This window comes from Syngnathus typhle, linkage group LG7 (genome assembly GCF_033458585.1).
Source record: "Syngnathus typhle isolate RoL2023-S1 ecotype Sweden linkage group LG7, RoL_Styp_1.0, whole genome shotgun sequence".
In the NCBI taxonomy this organism is placed as follows: domain Eukaryota; kingdom Metazoa; phylum Chordata; class Actinopteri; order Syngnathiformes; family Syngnathidae; genus Syngnathus; species Syngnathus typhle.
The window spans coordinates 7,264,041-7,284,499 of NC_083744.1; the positions used below are offsets into that span (position 1 = coordinate 7,264,041).

The 20,459-nt window shown below is 41.1% G+C and overlaps 1 protein-coding gene across 2 annotated transcripts in view; it reads right to left on the bottom strand.

Annotated features, from left to right (window-relative positions):
* The window catches only part of sema3d (sema domain, immunoglobulin domain (Ig), short basic domain, secreted, (semaphorin) 3D), a 33,838-nt gene extending 14,679 nt beyond the window's left edge, over window positions 1–19,159 (bottom strand). The window contains exons 1-3 of one of the 2 annotated variants that reach the window (XM_061282643.1): window positions 19,003–19,159; window positions 5,944–6,188; window positions 1,251–1,411 (exon numbers count right to left, since the gene is read on the bottom strand). In XM_061282643.1, the coding sequence (XP_061138627.1) occupies window positions 1,251–1,411; window positions 5,944–6,151 (369 nt within the window). In that variant the 5' untranslated portion in view covers window positions 6,152–6,188; window positions 19,003–19,159. Of the gene's footprint in view, window positions 1–1,250; window positions 1,412–5,943; window positions 6,189–13,559; window positions 13,832–19,002 lie in introns of those variants that run through there. The other variant, XM_061282642.1, reaches the window with a different exon arrangement.
* Between the last annotated feature and the right edge of the window lie 1,300 nt (window positions 19,160–20,459).

A 20,459-nucleotide genomic window follows, 5' to 3' on the forward strand; every position in this document is an offset into this window, starting at 1 on the left:
TTCATCGGGCTCGTATAGGCATGCAAACATACCGCCTTCAATGTTAAAACATCTCATGAGTCAAAATGCCGGCGGGGAATTCATACACAAAAATGTTGTAAACCCATGAAAGGACTTAATAGGAATGAAGATCGATAAGCTTGTTTTACTACATCACATGAGGACCTTATAATAACTTGAGAACAACTTACCTTTCAAAAAGAAGGTCAAAACACCTGGAATGCTCGCAATGTTCTCTAACATCTTTTTGGTAAGTCTCTAATTACAGAAAGACCCAAAGCCGTTCGCAAAGTGGTCCCTAAAGGGCTCGAATATGTTCCGTGCGGTGCTAATCTTCCCAGCATCAGTATCAGTAACCAAAGAGGCAACACTCAAAGAGCAGCACGGAGAGTTAAAACAACCAGATAAGGATCAAATAAACACACGGCCGCTCCACCCGCAGGTCAACCAGGGCGGCATTAACACTCAAACATATGGAGAATGCATGCGTGTGTTTGTGTTGAAGTGTGTGTCAAATGGGTATTTATTGAACGTATGTGATTTTGTGTTTACGTATAATAACCCAAAGCTGACAGCTGCTTTCAGTCAGCTATTGAAACAATACTGAGTGCATTTTAGTGTAGCCGCGTACTGTATACATTGGAACAGAAAGTAGGAATCAATCAATCCAATTGTAATTGCATGTTCCATTTGAAATGTTAGGACATACGTTCACTGGCTGTGCTTAACCATGCATGCTTGCCATAAGCAGATGGTATTAAGACTCTGACAGTGACCCAAGGGGAGAGTTTGCAGGTCAGAGGATTGGGAAGATTACCGTATCAGGGTTCCAGATGGCCCTTAAATGGTCACATTTTAAAAAATGAGACAATGCAAGGATAGACGATACAGGTATTCATCTACTTGTGCATGTGTGGCCACCAAAGTTGTCTCTAAAAAGCATTGGAGACGGTAAATAGGTGCCCACAGTTGTGACTGTCTATTTAAGATCCACTGGTGTCCAGATCAGGGTGTTTCACCCAGAGTCAGCTGGGATATATTCCATTTTACCCCCGACCTTCATAAAGATGTGTTATAGAAAATAGATGGATGACCCTTCGTTAAGTGGAAGTAGGAGTTCTTACATCTGGTCTAAACGCTTATGTGTCGGCCTAAACAAACTGTCAACCTTCCAAATGGCCTGCATAGCTCTAATGCTCGAATCAAATTTGGCTTCTCATCCATATTCGCATTCTCCTGCTATTGTGTACCTTTCTGGGACCTTTGGCTAGGTTGTCAGGGTCAAGCAGGTAGATGTGATCCCTGGCTCCCAGCAGAAGACGACCCCTCTCCTCATCCAACAGCAGGGAGTGTGACAGGAGGCCATCGGAGGGTCCCAAAAACAGTGAAACACTGTTTGCTTGCAGCAGCTCTGCTCGAGATAAATGGCAAAAACACAGACGAGTGACAGATTCGTTCAAGGTCATGCGGTAAAAATGAAAAATGTGTACACAAAGTCTCTACGCAAATATTTCAGCAGGATATTACTTGGATTCTTTCTGAACGGAGCAAAATCCCTAAAACAAGCACTGGATTTCCTCTTGTCGAGAGAAACGTGTCTTGGCTTGAAGTGAAACGGTCTAATCCTCTGTGGTTCAACACCTTCACTGAGAAACCGGATCGGGAAAAAAAAACTACAAAAAAGATACAATAGCAAAGAGTCTACTACCTCTGTGGGTATGTTTATGGATATTTGCATCAGGGTATTTTCACAGCCTGTTCATTGACCCTGAAGCCATCTCTCAAGTCAAGGATTTACATTCCCACCGTGCAGATGGAGCGAAGAAAAGCAAATGCGTCATCTCAAGTACTGTAAACTGATAAGAGTCTAAAACAACTTAGGCTATCTTAACCATCTTGTGTCTATCATTCATTGGCCATCAAAATCTTGCTCTCATGAGCCGTGAAAGGAAGGCGTGACAAATTAGTATGTTGATGCCAAGCGATACAGTTCAAGTATTTTAGAGCGGTATATTTGCCTGTATAGAGTAAACCATAAACTGGATTGTGTCAATAAGAATGTAAACACTTCTAGGGTGATATTGGCAAATAGGATTGTGACATGTTTAAAAATAAAAACAGAAGAAAACAATGGAGGACCTTCAGCATTTTCCGTTCTTTCTTCTTGGAACGCAGCCATTCACTCTATTACTAAGACATCAATCATACCATTGGGAAAAGGCAAGGTTTTATGCTATTCCGCATTCCATTCCCATTGTTGCATCTTAGTAACAGTTTTCTGTTGAACACTTAACAGTCTCGGCTCCATCCTGAAACACCTTTGCTTTCATTCCCCTAAAACAAGAAATAATTTCTAGTTTTCACAATTGGAAATAATTCGATAAAGTTTGAAGAAATCCAGGAAGAAATGAGACTGTAAATTGGTGACTTTGTATATGCACCAGTAAAATAGTGATTATGAATATGTACAATGTAGCTACTTATTGAAATTTCAAACTAGCAGAAGCTAAGTGCACACGTACAATCAGGGCAACTTTTTCTCCCCGACTTCCAAGTCAGGAAAGGACTGTTACCAGATGTCTCTAAAAGATTATCCTGAATGTGTTTCCCGTCGTGTGGGGTATGTTAATAGTTTTCACTGATCTTCTCGTAAAACAGTTGGAAAACAGGTGGCAAATCCTTAGATGTTTTCAACACCGAGCTGGCTTGCGTTAGAGACTGAAGATGGCACTGTTGAAGAACAAAGGAGCAACTGGTTCTTTTTAGAGTTCATATCGCCTATTTCACAAGTTAAACGGCATAATGGAAATGACTCGTGAGAAAAGTGTTTGCAAGCACAATGTCGTTATCCGATACGCTAAGAGTTACGCTAGCTTGTTCCGTTTCTATTCTCCTACTCGTTATTTTTGTTTTCTGGCAGTCTGGATGTAAATCAATAGGTGCATAACCCTGCTTAAAAAAATATTTCTTTCAAAATCAGTTATGTTCCATTTTTGAGACATCCCTGAAGGGTATTACAGACAATCTGTTCAAGAAACCACTAATAAAATGGAGCAAGGGCGAGATGATGATGAGCAGCAAATGGAATGCAGCTTCATGACAGAATTTATTAAGGGTACCATGGAGATGACTGCTGACTATACTCTGTGCAGCGTGTCCTTGATGGAAAAAGCTTGTCTTCCAGTGCATCAGTGCAGCACCGTGCCTCGGATAAACTCTAGCTCACTGTGTGGGGAGTCCTGTGGGAGTCATTCTGAAAGGATTGACACTGTGATTACCCCCTCGGTGTGAAGGATTGAAGAGGTTACCAACCTTCAATATTTGAACTTCTCCATCTCATCCACTCCTCACAATCCCTCTTAATACCTCCTCCAGTGCATAAGCCCTCGCACACACAACGACCCATACAAGAAAGCACCCCTACTTGTTCATATCTTTCACCGTCCACACACCTCACACTCACGGCAAAAGAGGGAGATTAGGCCAGCTCGCCCCATCGGCGGACACTAATCTGTTCTGTAAACATGCAGCACAGTGAGTCCTTTTAAATCAGCCTGCTTAGCCGATACTTTTTAGCACCATGCCTCTCACCTTTCCCCAAAGAGGAGAGCACAGTCAGAGTCAGCAGCTCTTGATTTGGATCCTCTTGCTAAGCATTCACACACACACACACACACACACACCAAACCTGTAACACACCAGCAAATTGGCTTAGACAGTCCGGATAAACCAAACGCTCCTCGTGCACCCATTGGCTGTTTCGACTAAAGTCAGCCAACTGAGCATTTTCACTAAGCATATTATTTAAATCCCATCAACATTGTCCCAGTGTGTAACATCATCCTATTGACTCTTGCTCTGGTTTAAAGGCTAACTGAAATGAGGACTCAGCGTTTAAGATACAAAACATGGTTTCCTCATTTTGGTTTCTGCTGTGGAATTTGTACATGAGTCCAAAAAGATTTGATAGTCAATCTCTAAATACTAGTAAAGTCATCCATCCATCCATTTGTTTTCAGCAGCACTTATCATCATGTAGTGAAAAGTGAGCTGGAACTGACCACAGATGACTTTGGTTGAGAGGCGGGCTACGCCCTGGACTGGTCCCAAGTCCATCGCAGGACTCATATGGACAAACAACCATTCACACTCACACTCACATTCACAACTATGACCAATTTAGAGTCTTCACTGAACCCAGGCGAGAACATGCAAACTACAAGGAACGGTAGAGCCAAGAGTCAGATTCAGAACTTTGAGTCAGATTCAGAACTTTGAGGCAAATCGGGGAGGCAGTTAGTTTAGAGAGCAAGGTGCATCTGCAAATAACTGAAAATGTTGATTATTATAAAGCTGGCTGACAGGAAAAGTGCAGTCATAGCCCCGCTGTCATTTGAGGATGTTTTTGACCCCTGAATAATTTACTGCTTTGATCAACTTCCCTCACTCAAGCTGAGTTTTCATGGATGGTTAGCTCCAATGTGGTGTTTGAAGAATGTGCAGTGATGAACCAATGTTGTGGTCACTGTCTGACCAAGATAACCAAACAAGGAAGTTTTGTCCACTGTCACACACTCCGAGGGCTAAAAGGGTATTCCCCTGAGCACAAAAACTGCTAAGCACGTAGAAAACAGAAACAAGTGATGCCAAAATACAGAATAGCGAGCATTCAGATTCCATTATAATGGCTTAAGAAGACGAACCTACTGCAGTTTTAAAGACTACCTTGCTGAGTAAACATAACAAAGCGTAATCATAATTCCCACAGATACTTGCCTTTTATTCATGGTCGCCAGAACATAAATATGAATCTGCAGCTATGGAGACTTTTGGATGCCTATGACTAAGTGCATTAAGTAAGCCTCACTTTACTTTCAGGTCGCTGAGGGGATTTGGGTTGATGAGCAAGACAGACATTCATTTGTGTGCTTTCTGTCAGTGATACATAGCACGAGCGATAAGACTTTGAAGTAGCATTTGTGCTGAAGTCTGTAATGAATAGAAAGGCAAGCCATCATTTGGCTTTACCCTGGTGTTTCAAAGCTAACACCCATGGAGCACACAGCAGAGGTAACGGCCGATAGTCACTCAACGGACCGAACCAGACTGCCTTAGACCAGGAAATTGAACTTTGTGACAAGTGGGACTAATCTAAAATTTGCTCCAGAATGTTCTCAGTACTTGTTTTCCAGGTGAGAAATTAAAAGAAAACAAACACAAGTATCTTGGCCGCAAGCCACTGAAATAACTTTTAGCAAAACTGTACTGTGTTATGGGGGTAGCATGATTATTCCTTTCCTTTATTGGAAATATACTCCTTTTACTTTTTAAAATGACATAATGTAATAACTAAATATAGAATCTAGTGAGGATACGTGTCATGCATTGCAAGTCAATGAACATGAATCCGTTAGTGCCTGATGATGAATTCATTGTGATTCTGTGTGTGTGTGTGACTTGGCCACCGGGGACATTCCCGTTTGTTAGCCTGTCTATGGCATTTCACGTTGTGTGCTAGCATTAAGCTAACAGAATTGTGTGATTGGTTTAGATACCCAACATGTAATCTTTTTGTTTAATGTGATTTTAGTTTTAGTGTTCAACTGGGAATGGCATTAAACAGCTTGACTCTTCAAGAATTCTCATGAAAAGTCCTTTAAAACTAACAATTTTACTTGTGTATTAAAAGTTCTTGTTAAGTTGAATTCCTCCTATATTCCTGTCTCTTAAAAAGGTGGCCGCCATTCTGTTAATCCATAGGAAAAAGCACATTTTAATTTCTCTGCCATTCAGCATCTGTAGTCGCTTATAACCTCAGAAATGAGATAACCACACTATAAATTATTTTTAATAATAGGGGAAAAGCTAATAATACATTGTGATTGTAAAAGGTGGCCACCTAGGATAAACACTGGAAACTATCACACAAATCACGACTCTTACCTCTCTGGCTCAGTTTGACTCGAGGGACACTTTGTTTGATGCTCACTCCAAGTGGGAGGATGGCCAAGAACATCAATCCCACTAATTGGACTCCTGGATGGGATAGCACCCTAATCCTGCTGTCTTTGGTGCCATAATTGCTGCCAGACATGCAGCGCTGAGCCCCATATTCATTTGGATTTGGATCGCGAGAGCCTCCTTTCTTCATGGCGCGTGGATGGGTCTGATTCCCCCTCTGTGCTGCCCTGGAGAGAGACCAATGCATAGGATGAAGCCAGGGAGGAGCAATCATAAGTGTGTGTGTGTGTGTGCGTGTGCGTGCGTGTGTGCGTGCGTGTGTGTGTGTGTGTGTGTGTGTGAGGGGGATGTCTATTCTAAGTCCAGTGCAGGATATGTACACACACTTGTGTTTGTGACCAGTGAGCGGTTTCACCATGGTGCCCTGGAGGCATGTCGCCCTTTCTCCTCGCCCATCCTATCTCTCAGCTCTTGCCTTTTGTGTTGCCTTTAAATCTGTTTGCTCAAAACAAAGGTCAACCCCCAAAATAAGTTACACTTTGCTATCTGTCACTCTCGCACTCCTTCATCTTCTAACTCATTTAATGCTTTGCCTAAATGATACTTGGCAAAAGTTCAGAGCAGTCACTGATGACGCTGTCAGTTCCTTCCTTTATGTCCGCAGACACGTCAGGTATTGGACGGAATGAGGCCTCCGGGACATTACGTTGGATTTGAGGATAAGTCAAATGTTTGAAAAAAATTGGGGAGCGTCTTCGAAAAAAGGGACAGACCAAAGACCAAAACAATTATGAGACAATGGAAATATAACAACACATGTCATAATTACTCTTTCAATATTGCCTTCATGGTTGAACCAAGCGATGTACTAAAAATGAGTGAGTAATCAATATACTTTGTAGCAGCGTGGATCAATATGCAAACGGCAATATTATGCACTGATTTATAGTTTCAACTCATCTGGGTTTTTTTTTGCCAGTGCAAACATTTATCCGCAAATGTTATTCCACCGATATATTCAACATTAGTGCTCAATGATTAGTTCTAATTTACTCTGTGCATTTCAGTATTGACCTCTCCAACTGCCACCCTTTATAAGCGCAATTGTTTTCCACTTCAAGGAGGAAGTGATATATTCCAGCTGCAGATTGCGTGTATTAAATGTATTGAATTACCAAGTTTAATTACGCACCCGCCGGGTTGATCAAACTTGAGTTCCAGCTCATTTCACAGCAATCTGAGCTACTAATTAACCCGACAAACAGTGAAGTGATTCATAACGCTCCGGCACCCCTTTGTCCTCCTGCTCATCACTACATCACCCTGATTTCTTACCGCCTCCCATCTCTTGTAACATAATTGGCCTCTCAATGACAGCCTGAACAAAGTCAAGCCAGACTAATAGCGGTGATGTCGCGCTTGTATGTGTAGTGTTATAAGCAAGCATGCCGCTTCCGCCATGAGCCATTGTAAATATTGCTATTCTTGTCTCAAACTAATTACAACGGAGATGACATTCTGAGGGCATTTATTCATTCACTCCCGTAAACAAAGATTATAATGTGCAATGGGATCTTGGCAAGAGTGTCCGTTACTCCAATTGCCTTTTTATTTATTTCCAATGTAACTGGCTGCAGACCGCACTGTTTGAATGTTGAGTCGCCTACACTGAGCGACTCCTATGATATCAGGCCCACTGAAGCAATAAACCAGTGAGAATAAGATTCCGATAAACAAGCTGATGTTTATTTTAGATGACAAATTTAGGCACGTTAACACCTACGGGGGTTACATACTTGATACAGAGCTGTGTCCAACAGATGGCCTATCAGCAAAGTGGTTGCCCAAGTGTAATAGAGACGGCCAGGTTTTCATGGAACCTCTTTGCACTTCGAATTGTTTTTAACTTAGGGACCCGAAAAATATTTTCTGTCCAAAACGCATCTGAAAGCTGTCAAGTGCTATTTAGCCAATCAGATGCTTGAAAATGCAAAAGCAGCCTATTTGGTAGCACATACTGAATGAAGTTAGGATTCGTACCAAAGGACAAAAAACATTGAACACAAGTGTATTTTGGGTGGCAGAATGCAAGTAACAAGTAACTGACCTGAAGTGAAAACAATGAAATAATTCCAGGAGAGCCTGTGGGTGAGGAGGATCAATCGCGGGTATGCCGTAAATAGATTTACAGGGATAATTGCAAGACTGCCTACAGTGGAGGCGGAGTAACCCATTCAAAAGGTACAGCCTAGGAACCAAAGATCTTATCATACAAGTAGGTAAAAATGTTTCTTGCAGATTGTCTGAGTAATTTATCAATACAAAATAGCTGGCCTTCATTCTAATGTCTGGGCGTTCCATTTTTATGTATGTCAAGCAAATTAATCTGGGTTTTTACCACATCTATTTCTGATCAGCGTGTCTGTTGAAATCGCCTTTACGACTGATACTCTGCACAGTCAAGTTATTGCACTAAATAGAGGAGGGCTAAGATCATTATTCAAGCAGTTTCCTGTTTTCAGTGTGCCTCAGTAAATGACATTTAGGGTTTGTTCACTTGTGCTTTTGCCACCCAAATGTGACGCCATGGTTTAAAGGTCTAAAAAGTCATGTCGCTTCAGTGGGAATACCACAAACAAATTCTAACTTTATTCTTTAAACAACAGTGTCGCCAAAAGAGGGTAGCAGCTTTATTGCAGACGCCAGCTCTCACATAAAGGTGCACAAAAAGCTCTCTGATGTCATTTGGCAGGAAAAGACCAAGGCTATCCAGTTTGAGAGTCAATAAAATAGATGAAGAGTGACAGCAGGGGTAGAGAAGCACACAGCTCTGTGCCATGCGAGTTAAACAAACCCAAGTGCTTCCTGGCAGCTTCGGCCTGGAGTTCCCCCTGTTGTCTTTGGCAGAGCGGACTGCACATGGGATTAGGGGGGCAACAGTAAACAAACCTGACGACATCCCTGACAGATTTAAAGCCAGACACTCATGTGGTGCCGCCTTATAATGTAGACCTGGACAAAGTTCGACTCATCCACAGGCTCTGACTGGTCTTAGTAGAGTCTTTATGAAGGTCAATCAAACTTATCATGGAAACTATTGCCCACCTCTGTTATTATGGGTCACATACTCTGGTTTACCGTAACATCAACAAGGAGAGGCGACTTTGGCCGCCCGTCAGTCCATGCATAGGGATCCCAAAATGTAGTCCGGCAATTAAGCAAACTTTTCTGAAGGACGTTTTTCCCGTGCAGGTTGTCAGACAGCAGATGGTGGCAAAGCGGTGTGGCCATGGGAATTCTTACACACAGACCACCCGTAATGAGGCAGTTAGCAACAACCCAGGTGCCCTGTGGAGGACGCCATTATCAAATCCCTCCATCTCGCCGTGACAAGGTGCATTAGCCGGGCTATTTGTCGACTCCCGGCCACCGAGCAAACGTAACAACATGGATAATTGTTCGTAACTCTTGAGACGTTCTTTGTTTTTCTTGGCAATGGTCAGTCACCCGTTTTTTTTTCGTTTTTTTTTTTGGGTAATCTTGCGTTTAAGCAAGCATGCAACTCCCCTGTGAGTCGTCGGTCTGAGTTCACGTCTCAGTGAAAACACGAGGCTGCCACCAGGCCACACAACTGGTGTTTTTATTCTAAAACTAGATATGAGAGGCCTTAGGCTTTTTAGTAGCTTTTATTCCCTTGCTGTAAATTTAAAGTCTGTCTGTCAGGTACACTAAAAAAGAAGCACAGCCAACCAGCAAGTGCCCATAACCATGTTTAGAACAGCCACATCTACAATTAAATATCGCCAATGTGTAAGGACTGGGTCCATCTTAAAGCACTGTTGCACAACATGCTCTTGCGGGCATAACTTTTTCAACTGCCAAAGTCAGCGCATGTAAGTTTTTTTTTTCTAAAAAAGTACCATGCATGCCATGGTAACATGCCATGGGCATGTATATTTTTTGTGTGTTCTGTAATGTACAGATTGAAGGGAATTTTCTGTATATCGCCATAAACGCGCAACTCACATTCTGTCTGAGAGCGGCCACGGAACGCTCATTACACACAATCACGCAAAAATATACTGGAAACATGTGCAACAACATTTTCCCTGAGTCAAACATCAAGGCAGTACACACAATGTCATTTATTTGAGATGCTAACCTCAAACACGACTTGCGTGCGTGCATATCTTTGCAATTAATTGCATGACATCCTTCTGTATTTTGCTAATCAGCGTGAATGAAAAACTATGTCACCAAAATAATTGCAAAGTGTGGACATCTCAGTGTCACGGGATCTTTGAAGTCACCAGCTATAGTGGAAGTGTAGTGAAATATTGAAGTGGATAAGTTTTCTATGGAAACTTCAACAAGGCTCACTGCCATCAGGGAAGTTTGAATTTCCCACAGCCGGTTTACCTTCTATTAAAATCTAGGAAAAAAAGTTCCACAGACTCTTTTGATCATGGAATAATCTTTTTGTGGTGTGGATTTATGAAGTGCAGTCACGGTGTTGCATGTTTTGCATCACTTATTTCAGTACATCACTTTGAAATAAACGACTTCACCGGACAATCTGTGTCCAAAATCAAATTATGCCCCCATGAGAGGACGTTCCAGTAGAATTCATTCTCTTTTGGAAGGGAAAACAAAATCTTTAGGCAACACCAAGGAATACAGACTGAATTCCCAATCTCCAAGTTGCGGCCAGTCTGCATTTCATGTCCCTCACAGATTTCTAAGTAATTATTAAATCGGGAGAGACCCACACTACACTACGCTGACCAGACGAAGAAGGATTTTAACAGTTTTAACATTCATGATTGTTGTATCTATCAATTTTCTGAGCAGGTTTGGGAGGTAACGTCACTCTTACCACACAGGATAATCATGCACGATAATTTTTAGGAGGCCTTAAATGACTTTGATCACCATATTTCATGGGAAAATGCCCAAATTTGGCCCAGTTGTCAGTATGCGTGTATCTCGCACAAGAATTTGCAATTGGGAATATTAAACAGGTTAACAATTAAGATTGTTGTCCTCTACTGTTTTCATAGCAGAATGGGGAGGACTGTTAACATGTCTCACACCACAGAACAATCGCTCACGATAGTCTTTAGAAACATCTGACAATCTGGCCTTTGCTGATTTTTATAGCAAGGAAGAACTAAAATACTCAAACTTGGTGGAATTAAATCAACAAAGAATACTTCAGGCAAACCTCAAGTCTTTGTTAACAGTCTCATTGGGTATCATGTGGCAGTTTAATCCATAACTCTGTCCATGCTAGGCGGACTTTATATGAAAGTGATACAGTGTCGGGTCAGTGACTGTGGGCTCGAATAGAAATATGGAAGGTTACTGGATCTGGTGTTTATCAGTGGAGACGGAACCAACCCAAAGTGGAAACAAAGTTATATTGAAAACACAGACGTGGTCGCGTAATCGAGACGCAGATGTAAATGCCAAAAGGCTTTGACGATGCGGGACAACAAAGCAAGTAACTCGACACACGGCGGTTAGGCCGTAACCCCGGCTGCGCCGCGTTGAGTTTGTATGAGTCCACATGTACGAGCATATGTGCGTAACCTAATCCTGTTCTAAGGTGAGCAGATGGGAGCAGCGAGGTGTGAAAGTGCTATGTGACAGCTCTAAGTGCTCTCACTTGTCCGTCTGCACAGTAACACCAGCCGAAGCTATACAACCATTGTCCGCTTCTTTTGTCCTTTCGATCCAAGGCCACACCCACAATATATATTTTTGTATGTGGTTTGTGCACTGCATTGCAAAACTGCCTCTTTTTGAGAGGGGTCATTTCAGGTGTTCACTGGTGTTCAACTAGGCCATAATAATGTAATAAGGGACCATTTTTCAGATTTTATTTTACATTATGTTGTCGGTACTGTAAGTACTGTAAACTGGTATTGATAGAGACGCATGTAGAATTTGCCATTCATTACAGTTACAGTGCTGCACATCCTGTGAACATGTTTTCACCAGGTCAGACTTGTTTTGACCCCAGTTGAGTGAAGAGATTTTTGTTCAAGTGGCCTCAGAAAGGTGCATCCTGCGCTATATTTCCACAGGTCAGTCCAAGCCAGACAGAATGTCTGCCAGTGAGCAATTGGCACCTCGTCACTGTGGACTGTGCAAACTTCACAACTGCCGTACATGTGCCCTCTCTGTACAACGAGGCTGGACTTTTAGGGATAGTGCCCGACCAAGGGAAAAAAAAAATGCACCACTGCTGTGGGCCAGACTGGAGAAAATTTAATATATTATGACTAGAGCCAGCTCGTCTTTCCCATTCCAGAAGTTTAATAGAAAATGGATTAGGACAGAACATGATGTTACCTGTCAGCACGTCCTCATTTTAGAATACGCAGGCGCCATGCGGGGATGACCCGGCAATGATGTCATTTTTGGAGTCGCCTTTCTTTTGGCAATTCGTCAAAGCCCTCAAACGTATCTTAAGAAATTCACGTTCTGTACTCCTTTGACAATCCCCAACCTTCACCTCTCCCCCATCGTTCTCCAGCTCCTTGTAAGGGAGTTGCAGAAAAACCTTGAAGCAAGTGGAAAGCGGAGCCTACAGACAAAAGCCATACAACTGTGTCTCCTTTGCTTTTGTGCGCCACTGCACAGTGAATATTCAACAGTTGCTCCTCGCAAAGTGGAATGTTTGACACAGGGTGACTGTGAGCAGTATTTTGGAGCGGATATGCATGCTAAAAAAAACGTGAAAACAGAAGCCCTGCACTGCACACTCGTAAAAATAAACCTGTAGTAAACGTGCTGTCACTTGAAGATATAAGGTTTATATTGTCAAGTGCATAGTTAAAAAAAAAAAAAAACACGCCACTGGTCACCATAGGCAATTATTTTGCAGATAGACATTGCTCTAATGCAGAATATTTACGTAATATGTAAATTAGGGGGTGTTTACGCTGAACTTGCAATGGCAGACAGACGGCCAGTACATTTTGGACTTTTATCTAATTTAGAAGAGACTTGATACCAATCTCAAGATATCCGATCCCATGGCCCCCCATATCTAAATCATGCCCCCGTGTGTGTTTTGCTCTGACAAAATACTCCAAAACATGTGGAATAATTTACATTAGTTAACCTCCAAAGTGAATATATTGAGACCAATAAAAAGATTGATTTAAAATGGCACCATCTAAAGGATTAACTGCTTGATTGTAATGCAGTGGACAAAGTAAACTTGCATGTTGATGAGCCAAAAAGGCAACTTTTAGACAACTTTTTTCCCTCAAAACAAACAAAAAAGGTTGTTATTGTGGAGTTTGGGATAATGAGACAAAACACATTTATTAGAAACACACAAGCAATGTATTTGTTTTCTTTGGGTTTTGGATAACAAATTTTGTAACAATTTGTAACAACTAAAAGATGACAGCAATGACAACCAAGAGTTGATATTTGACCCTTCAAAAGTTGGTTGAAAAGTTTCTAAAAGTGATCTTAAAACAAATGTGATGTAATAAAATTAAAAATCTAATAAGATGCAGTAAAAAGTGATTTTAAAACTACACATGCATTAGAATAACATCATCAAGCTTGCATCTTACCTGCGCTCAACTTTGCCTCTCTCACACACGACACATGCCCGTCTGTGCTGCACCTAAACACACCGCCACTATGCTTGCTCCCCTCGCGCACAAGCTCAAAAGTCAAAATTGAAAAAAAAAAAGAGAGAAACAGCAGCAGCGACAGTTGACTCTCCTTCCTTCCAACTCCGAAACACACAAGTGATTCCTTTCTGATACGTTGAGCACAAAATGTGTCCACTCCCCTTGAATCCAGCGCTCTTGAACTCCTATTGCACTCGGATCGTGTGTGTGTGCATGTGTTTGTATGTGTTGAGCTGCAGGCTCGCCCCTAGAGGGACATACCACTCACTTCTAATTGGGGCCCTCAGCTCAGTGGGAAGGGCCCCTCAGCATCTGTGCGTTTGTAGAAAGATGCCTAGATATGTGTGATGCCTCTTCAGACCTCATGAAAAAACACAAACGGCATTTCATGTCAAATTTTAATAACAAAAAAAGTCTCTCTCGAAGCTTCACGAAATAATCACTTGTCTCAGAATTTACTGATTTTTTTTTTTTTTTATAGATCATATAAATTCTTGCACAATTCTTTGACGTTTTATGAGACTGAAGAATCAGTGGACTGGGGTATTCTGTGATGAGATTTATTGAAGTCATGAGGGATTTTTGTGACCATTAATGGCTACCTATACAGCCGAGTATTTGTAACTTTTGAGGTCGTTATTTTCTGAAAAACTGTTTTTGTATGACTGCACTTTGTCTTTTAAGACAGTACCATGAAGAGCTGAATGGGTTAATAGCGAGAAGAAAAAAAAAAACTCCCTGAGGAGGCCGTCTCCTAACTGCCAATAAAGACACAACCTGGGTTAAGACGCAATTCTCATCTCCAGTTTCGTACATCAAAAACGAAAGGAATGCATCAATATTATGGATATGATTTTTGTGGAACGGATTTTCCGAATTAGTCACTGAATGAGCACAGCCCCATTGAAGATGAAGCAGATGTGGAAGTCCAGCTGTTTTTTTTTTTCTTCTAGTTCATCCATTCGCTTATCCACACATGAACTGAAGTCTACCTGTAAAGACAATGTACATATCTGCAATCTTTTATGTTAACTCCCAAATTCAGAAATATGTTAAACTGTATTTCCCCATCCAAATTTAGGTTTCCTATTAGGAGATAATCTTTTCATTTCATAAATTCCCGATTGATTTCAGTTTACTCCAATAGATCGCTATGTACGTTCTCTAACTTTGAAACATCTTGCAATCCGAATGATGCCTCACTATCTTTTTCGGAAACCGTCATTTTCCTTCTGCAGGGTGGGACGACTTGGCCTCACGTCTGGCAGACAGGAGTGTGCGGCCTTTGTCCCTAGGCTGATTTCTAAATAAACATTGATGTCTTTGGCGCGCCTGCCCACATGTACACACCCAGAGTTGGAATAGACACGTTTTTTTTTTTTCATTTTGGCCACCAATTGGGGAAGTTTCAAAGAGCAAGATTCACACAGGGGTGCTGTTAATATGTTGAGAGTTCATTGCTTTTGGGATGCCTGACAATGCACTTTGAAGTGGGAAGAAGCCATTGTAGTTGTGGTCGTTTTAAGGTTTTGCTACCTTAGAGGAAAGGGGTTATGGGTTAATGGGTTAAAACGGAGCCCTCCCTCCCCGCTGGGGGATTGAGCCAGGGTGCGGACTTCCCCTGAAATAGCACACACACATTCTCACACACACAATAAATCTGCAAGTTATGAACAGCATGGATGACACATACTATGTGCAGGGGAAATAGATGTCGCTTTGTCCAGCGTTCTCTTTTGGTCTGGATTTGTGCCACGATGCACAAACAAATCCCTGAAACAGCCTAGTGGTGACATTAATGAATTATCATTTCTGCGGGTTAAAAAATACATAGTTGTTTTTTTCTTTTTTTCTGTTTACGACCACCGAAGTCATCAAGTTTGTGCCTCTGTTTGAATTATAAGTACAGCGTTTGAGAATAAGATAAAAATGGCCCTCTCTTCGTCCTGTTCACTATGAAGGAAAGAATGGAATGTGTAATGTGGTACTTGTAACATCTGACACTCACTTATGTCATCCTCCTGTGTCGACAGCGCTTGTCTCGAAAAGTATTTTCTCTAACGAGCTGATCTCATCTATCTGATCACAGGACGCTGTGTTAGTGTGCACACACTGTTTGTTCTCCTATCCCGGGTCGCGTGTAAAAGGCAAACGTAAATGAATATCAGATGTTCCTGCAGATACTGTACTTTGAGTTTTGCAGGATCTCTGTGTAAAATGATAATAAGGCTCTTGCATGGATCTCATTACCTCGTTTGTGTGTAGTAATGTTATGGTTGCTGTTGTAAATTAATTGAGAGATGTTTGTGGATCTCTGGGACACTCGTTCCCATAGCAGCTGTCAAGTTGTTTAAAAATCCCGAGTGAAAGCTCTGTGACAGCCCAGCGAGGAGTTCTTTCATCCAATTAGGCTTCGGAGGGCTTCGTGCAAAGCAAGAAAGCGAGGGACAAAAACCGCTGACTATGCAAGCCATAATGAAGACATTATGCTTTGTTTTAAATATATTTCAAAATAGCTCTCAAGTGTTTCCCATAGCATGTTTGTGTGTTTTGCTCAAAAGTCCCCAAAACAAAAAGTACAGCTCATTTTACCCTCTTGCTCTAGTATAAACAAGGCCTCTAAACGATTAATAAAGTAATGAGTATCAAAAATCATTTTTGATAAATATGCTAAACTGTTCATTGTTGCACCTCTACAAATATCCCACTCAAAGTGATCATTCTTGCAGAAATTGTTCCGATTATCACATGGAGAGCACAATAACCACCTCAGGAGGACGGCTTCGTTATCTGCACAGCAAAGGAGTCGGTGGGCGGCCAAATAATTTCCCTGTCGGAGGGATTAACGGATATTATATTGGCAAAAATTGCACTTCTTATGAATGAGTTTGGATTGTGTAAGTGGCTCATAGCTCACTCTTCTGCAAGCAGTCGGTCGTTGATACAATGCAGAAGGTTAATTTATAGTCTCCACTTGGCCGAGACGCTTTGCAAAACGAGGTGCGAGTGCACAAATAACTTTGTTTTATTAGAAGCCTGGATGTCTCTCGGTTGTTTAGAGAAAGGTTCTTCATACAAATCCGCACGCAGCAGCAGGAGGTCATCGTGTGTGCGTGCGTATGTGTGAGAGCAGGCAGTACAATCTGTGAGTCATTTCATGCTGTAATCAGGAAAATCTCTAGCATAAGGCTATGCTTGCTCACCCAGGCAGCTCCCACACATGAACATTCGGACATTTTAAATAGCAGTGTAGCTTAGCACTCATTTGTTTATCTTGATTACATACAGTGCCACCTATCAAGCACAAGCTGGAGCAACTATTTATCAAGGTCAGGCGTTCAATCATGGACCTTATCTCAAGCAGACTGAAGGACTAAAAGTGGCTACATTTTACAAACTCACAACACCAGTAGGCCAAATAATGCAAAGGAATGTTGTGCACAGTGCATAAATGGTTGATTAGTTTGGAATGTTACAAAAATTATAGTTGGCTTTTTTTTTTTTTTACATTGCAATATGAGAATAAAGACATTGGTTCTCAAGAAAAAGCAATATTTTATTACCTAAAATAAAGTAACAATATGAGGTGAAAAAAGTTATAACCTTCCAAGGAAAAAGCTGTAACATGAGGAGAAAAGTCCGTTATAAGATTACAATTATATTTTGGGGAATATCAGTAACAATATCAGTGTACAGTTTTATTCTTAAAAATATATATAGTATTACAAGAACAAAGTTCACAAGTCATAAAGTAATACTAGTTAGAAGTTAGAATGATACAAGAATATAGTTCCATTTTCAAAAGGTTCTTACAAAATTGAAAAAAATGGATGGATGAATATTTTATTCCTGTTTTCAGTGAGGCCTTTATACTCATTTGTATTTGGCATTATTGTTTTACTTGTCAACGTTTACTTTTCTATTTTTTCAAATCATCGGTTATACTTTGTTACATCAGTGGTTTCGAATGCAAATGAAGTAACACAACTTTATTTGTAGAACATTTTGAAAACAAGTATAATTTCATACATAGCTCTGTACGCAGTTAAAATTATACCTACATACTGTAAAAAACAGACACTTATAAGAATAAACTAATAACAAAATAGTAAACACATAAAACACCCAAATAAATGCTGAGTGATAAAACTAAGTAGAAAAGTTGAATGAATAAATAAATAAATAAATAAATAAATAAATAAATAAATAAATAAATAAATAAATAAATAAATAAATAAATAAATAAATAAATAAATAAATAAATAAATAAATAAATAAATAAATAAATAAATAAATAAATAAATAAATAAATAAATAAATAAATAAATAAATAAATAACCACTCCATATTTCTACACTTCCAATCCTGCAAAATCATACAAACTGCCCTACACCTCCAAAACAAACCGGATTCTGTACAGAAGTCCATATCAGGCATAACAATCTGACCATGGCACAACAACGACTACTTCAACACACAACATCAGCACACACTGCAGCCAACGGAAAAGCCACGCCACCCAATTAAATACACATAAACAAAAAGGGCCTTCTCGGAGTAAACACATCCAAGCACGGAGCAGAAGCCTTACATGTTGTTTATTTATCACATCTTTGGCTTTGTTAGTGATGGCCGAGTGTCTGCGCAAGCGTGTGATCATTTATTTATTTACAACTTGGCTCACACTCGCATACTGCTGCTTTATAATATTAATGTATGCCCCAATACACACTCAATCCATGTTGGAAAGTAACCAAATACAAATACAGTGCTGTCTCGAGGTAGGAGTTTAAATGTTTTGGGACTACGCTTGTGACTCAAAGCCATCTTTACAAATGGAAGTAAATGGAACAATGAGTTGTTGAGTTCACTGCCACTATAACGTACTTGTATCTCAAATTTGAGCTCATAAGTCAAAGCATAAAAAAATAGCTGAACAACTGCTCCTATCTGAAAAATATTCATAAGTTGGGTCTCTTGTATCTCAAGGAACCATGGCACAGTTCCCTCTGGAATTTTGGATATGGACAAAATTTTAACACTTCAAAGCAAAATAGCTGACTTGCTATGTCTTTTCAGATGTGGCTTCTTGAGACATGTTTGTAGGTATCCTCCTGCCCGCTAAACTTCATGTTTGTACCAAGAAAATCGACAGCACCCAAAAAAAGAGCCCCAAATGTTGGGAATGTCATTAAAATGCTATTAAATTGTCAGGTAATCCCAAAAGAGAAGACGGAACACTTTCCCTAATCTCCTGTTTGCAGGAGCAAGGAGGAAAGAACCAATCAAGGTCTGCCTGAGGAAATGGACTGCTCTCTTATCTTGTCTTCACTTATAAAAATAAATGTTATTTTAAGGAAAATGTCCCGTTCCCTCCTACCTTAGAAAAACTCCAGAGTCGCTTCATCCACATAAAAGTTCAGCAAACGAAAGAATTTGAATTTCACAGCCAAAAAACACGCCTCAGTCGTAAAGATACTTTCCTGCAGCTCCAGTCTGAGGCGTTCATTTCTTTTGGCAGGGCGTGCAGACTAAATAGTTGTGCTGACATCTATCTGCGGTTCTAACGGACCCTCACATTCCTCTCTGCTGAAATAAACACAACGTGGGTCTCATCTTGATAACATCGGCTACGCTTCTGAAGGAGGACCGAGGAGGAGGACGACGTATTAATTGGACCCGCGGGACAACTTTGAACATATTTAACAGCCTCCTTACATGTCCAGTTGGATTTCTGTGTGTCTGTCCGAGTGTTGATGAAGGGCAGCTGTGTGGTTTTATCACGGCAACCTGTCCCGCCTTCACCAGCTGTTCTCGCTGCGTAAATATATCCAATCCTACAGTAACAATCTCTATTTCCACTAATATTCCACGATTGAAAGTTTCAGCGTGCACAGTGGTGCAATGGTTAGCACGTTTGCCTCACATTTAGGAGGGTGAGGGTTCGATTCCACCTCCGGTCCTCCCTGTGTGAAGTTTGCATGTTCTCCCCGTGCCTGCGTGGGTTTTCTCCGGGCACTCTGGTTTCCTCCCACATCCGAAAAACATGCCTTGTAGGCTGATTGAGCACTCCAAATTGCCCGGAAGTTGCGGATGGTTGTTCGTCTCTGTGTGCCCTGCCATTGGCTGGCAACCAGTTCAGGGTGTCCCCCGCCTACTGCCCGATGACTGCTGGGATAGGCTCCAGCACGGCCACCACCCCCGTTTGGAGAGGTGGTATTGAAAATGGATGGATGGAAACTTTCAGCTAGATAGCAGGCTTTAACGTGCATTATTTTAAAAACAGGTCCTTTGCTCTAACTTCCTAAGTGGAGTGTGAAAAGCCACTTTACAGTTAGGGTCAGGATTAGGGTGTACGCAACCCCCAAGATCAGTGTTTGTGGTTCGGGAGCGGCATGACTGAGACATCAGACGGTGCATCCGATTGGAGAGAGGTTGGCGAAGAGATATTACGATGCTAACAACAAATGATTTGGCTACTTTTACATAACATGACTTGCTGAGGCAGGTACAGCAATGGATGGAGATCTCCACCACGTAAATCAAAGATGCCAAGATTCGGTCAATGTCCAAACCAGCCTCTAGTCCCGCACATTTAAAAATCAACAACAGAAATGTTCCAAGGAGATCACATTGTTTGAAACAGGACTCAAATTGAACACTGAAGACTAAAACCACTCCTGAAGCAGAGTAGTAGATTAGACTAGAATTTTAAGACCATGTAGGATTGCAATCCTGGTCCATGAGTGGAAGAGACAAGGAGAATGTGCAGTTTGCATTTATTCTGCAGTAGGCTGGAAGATGAAAAAAACAGCCTTAGATAAAATATTAGCCCAC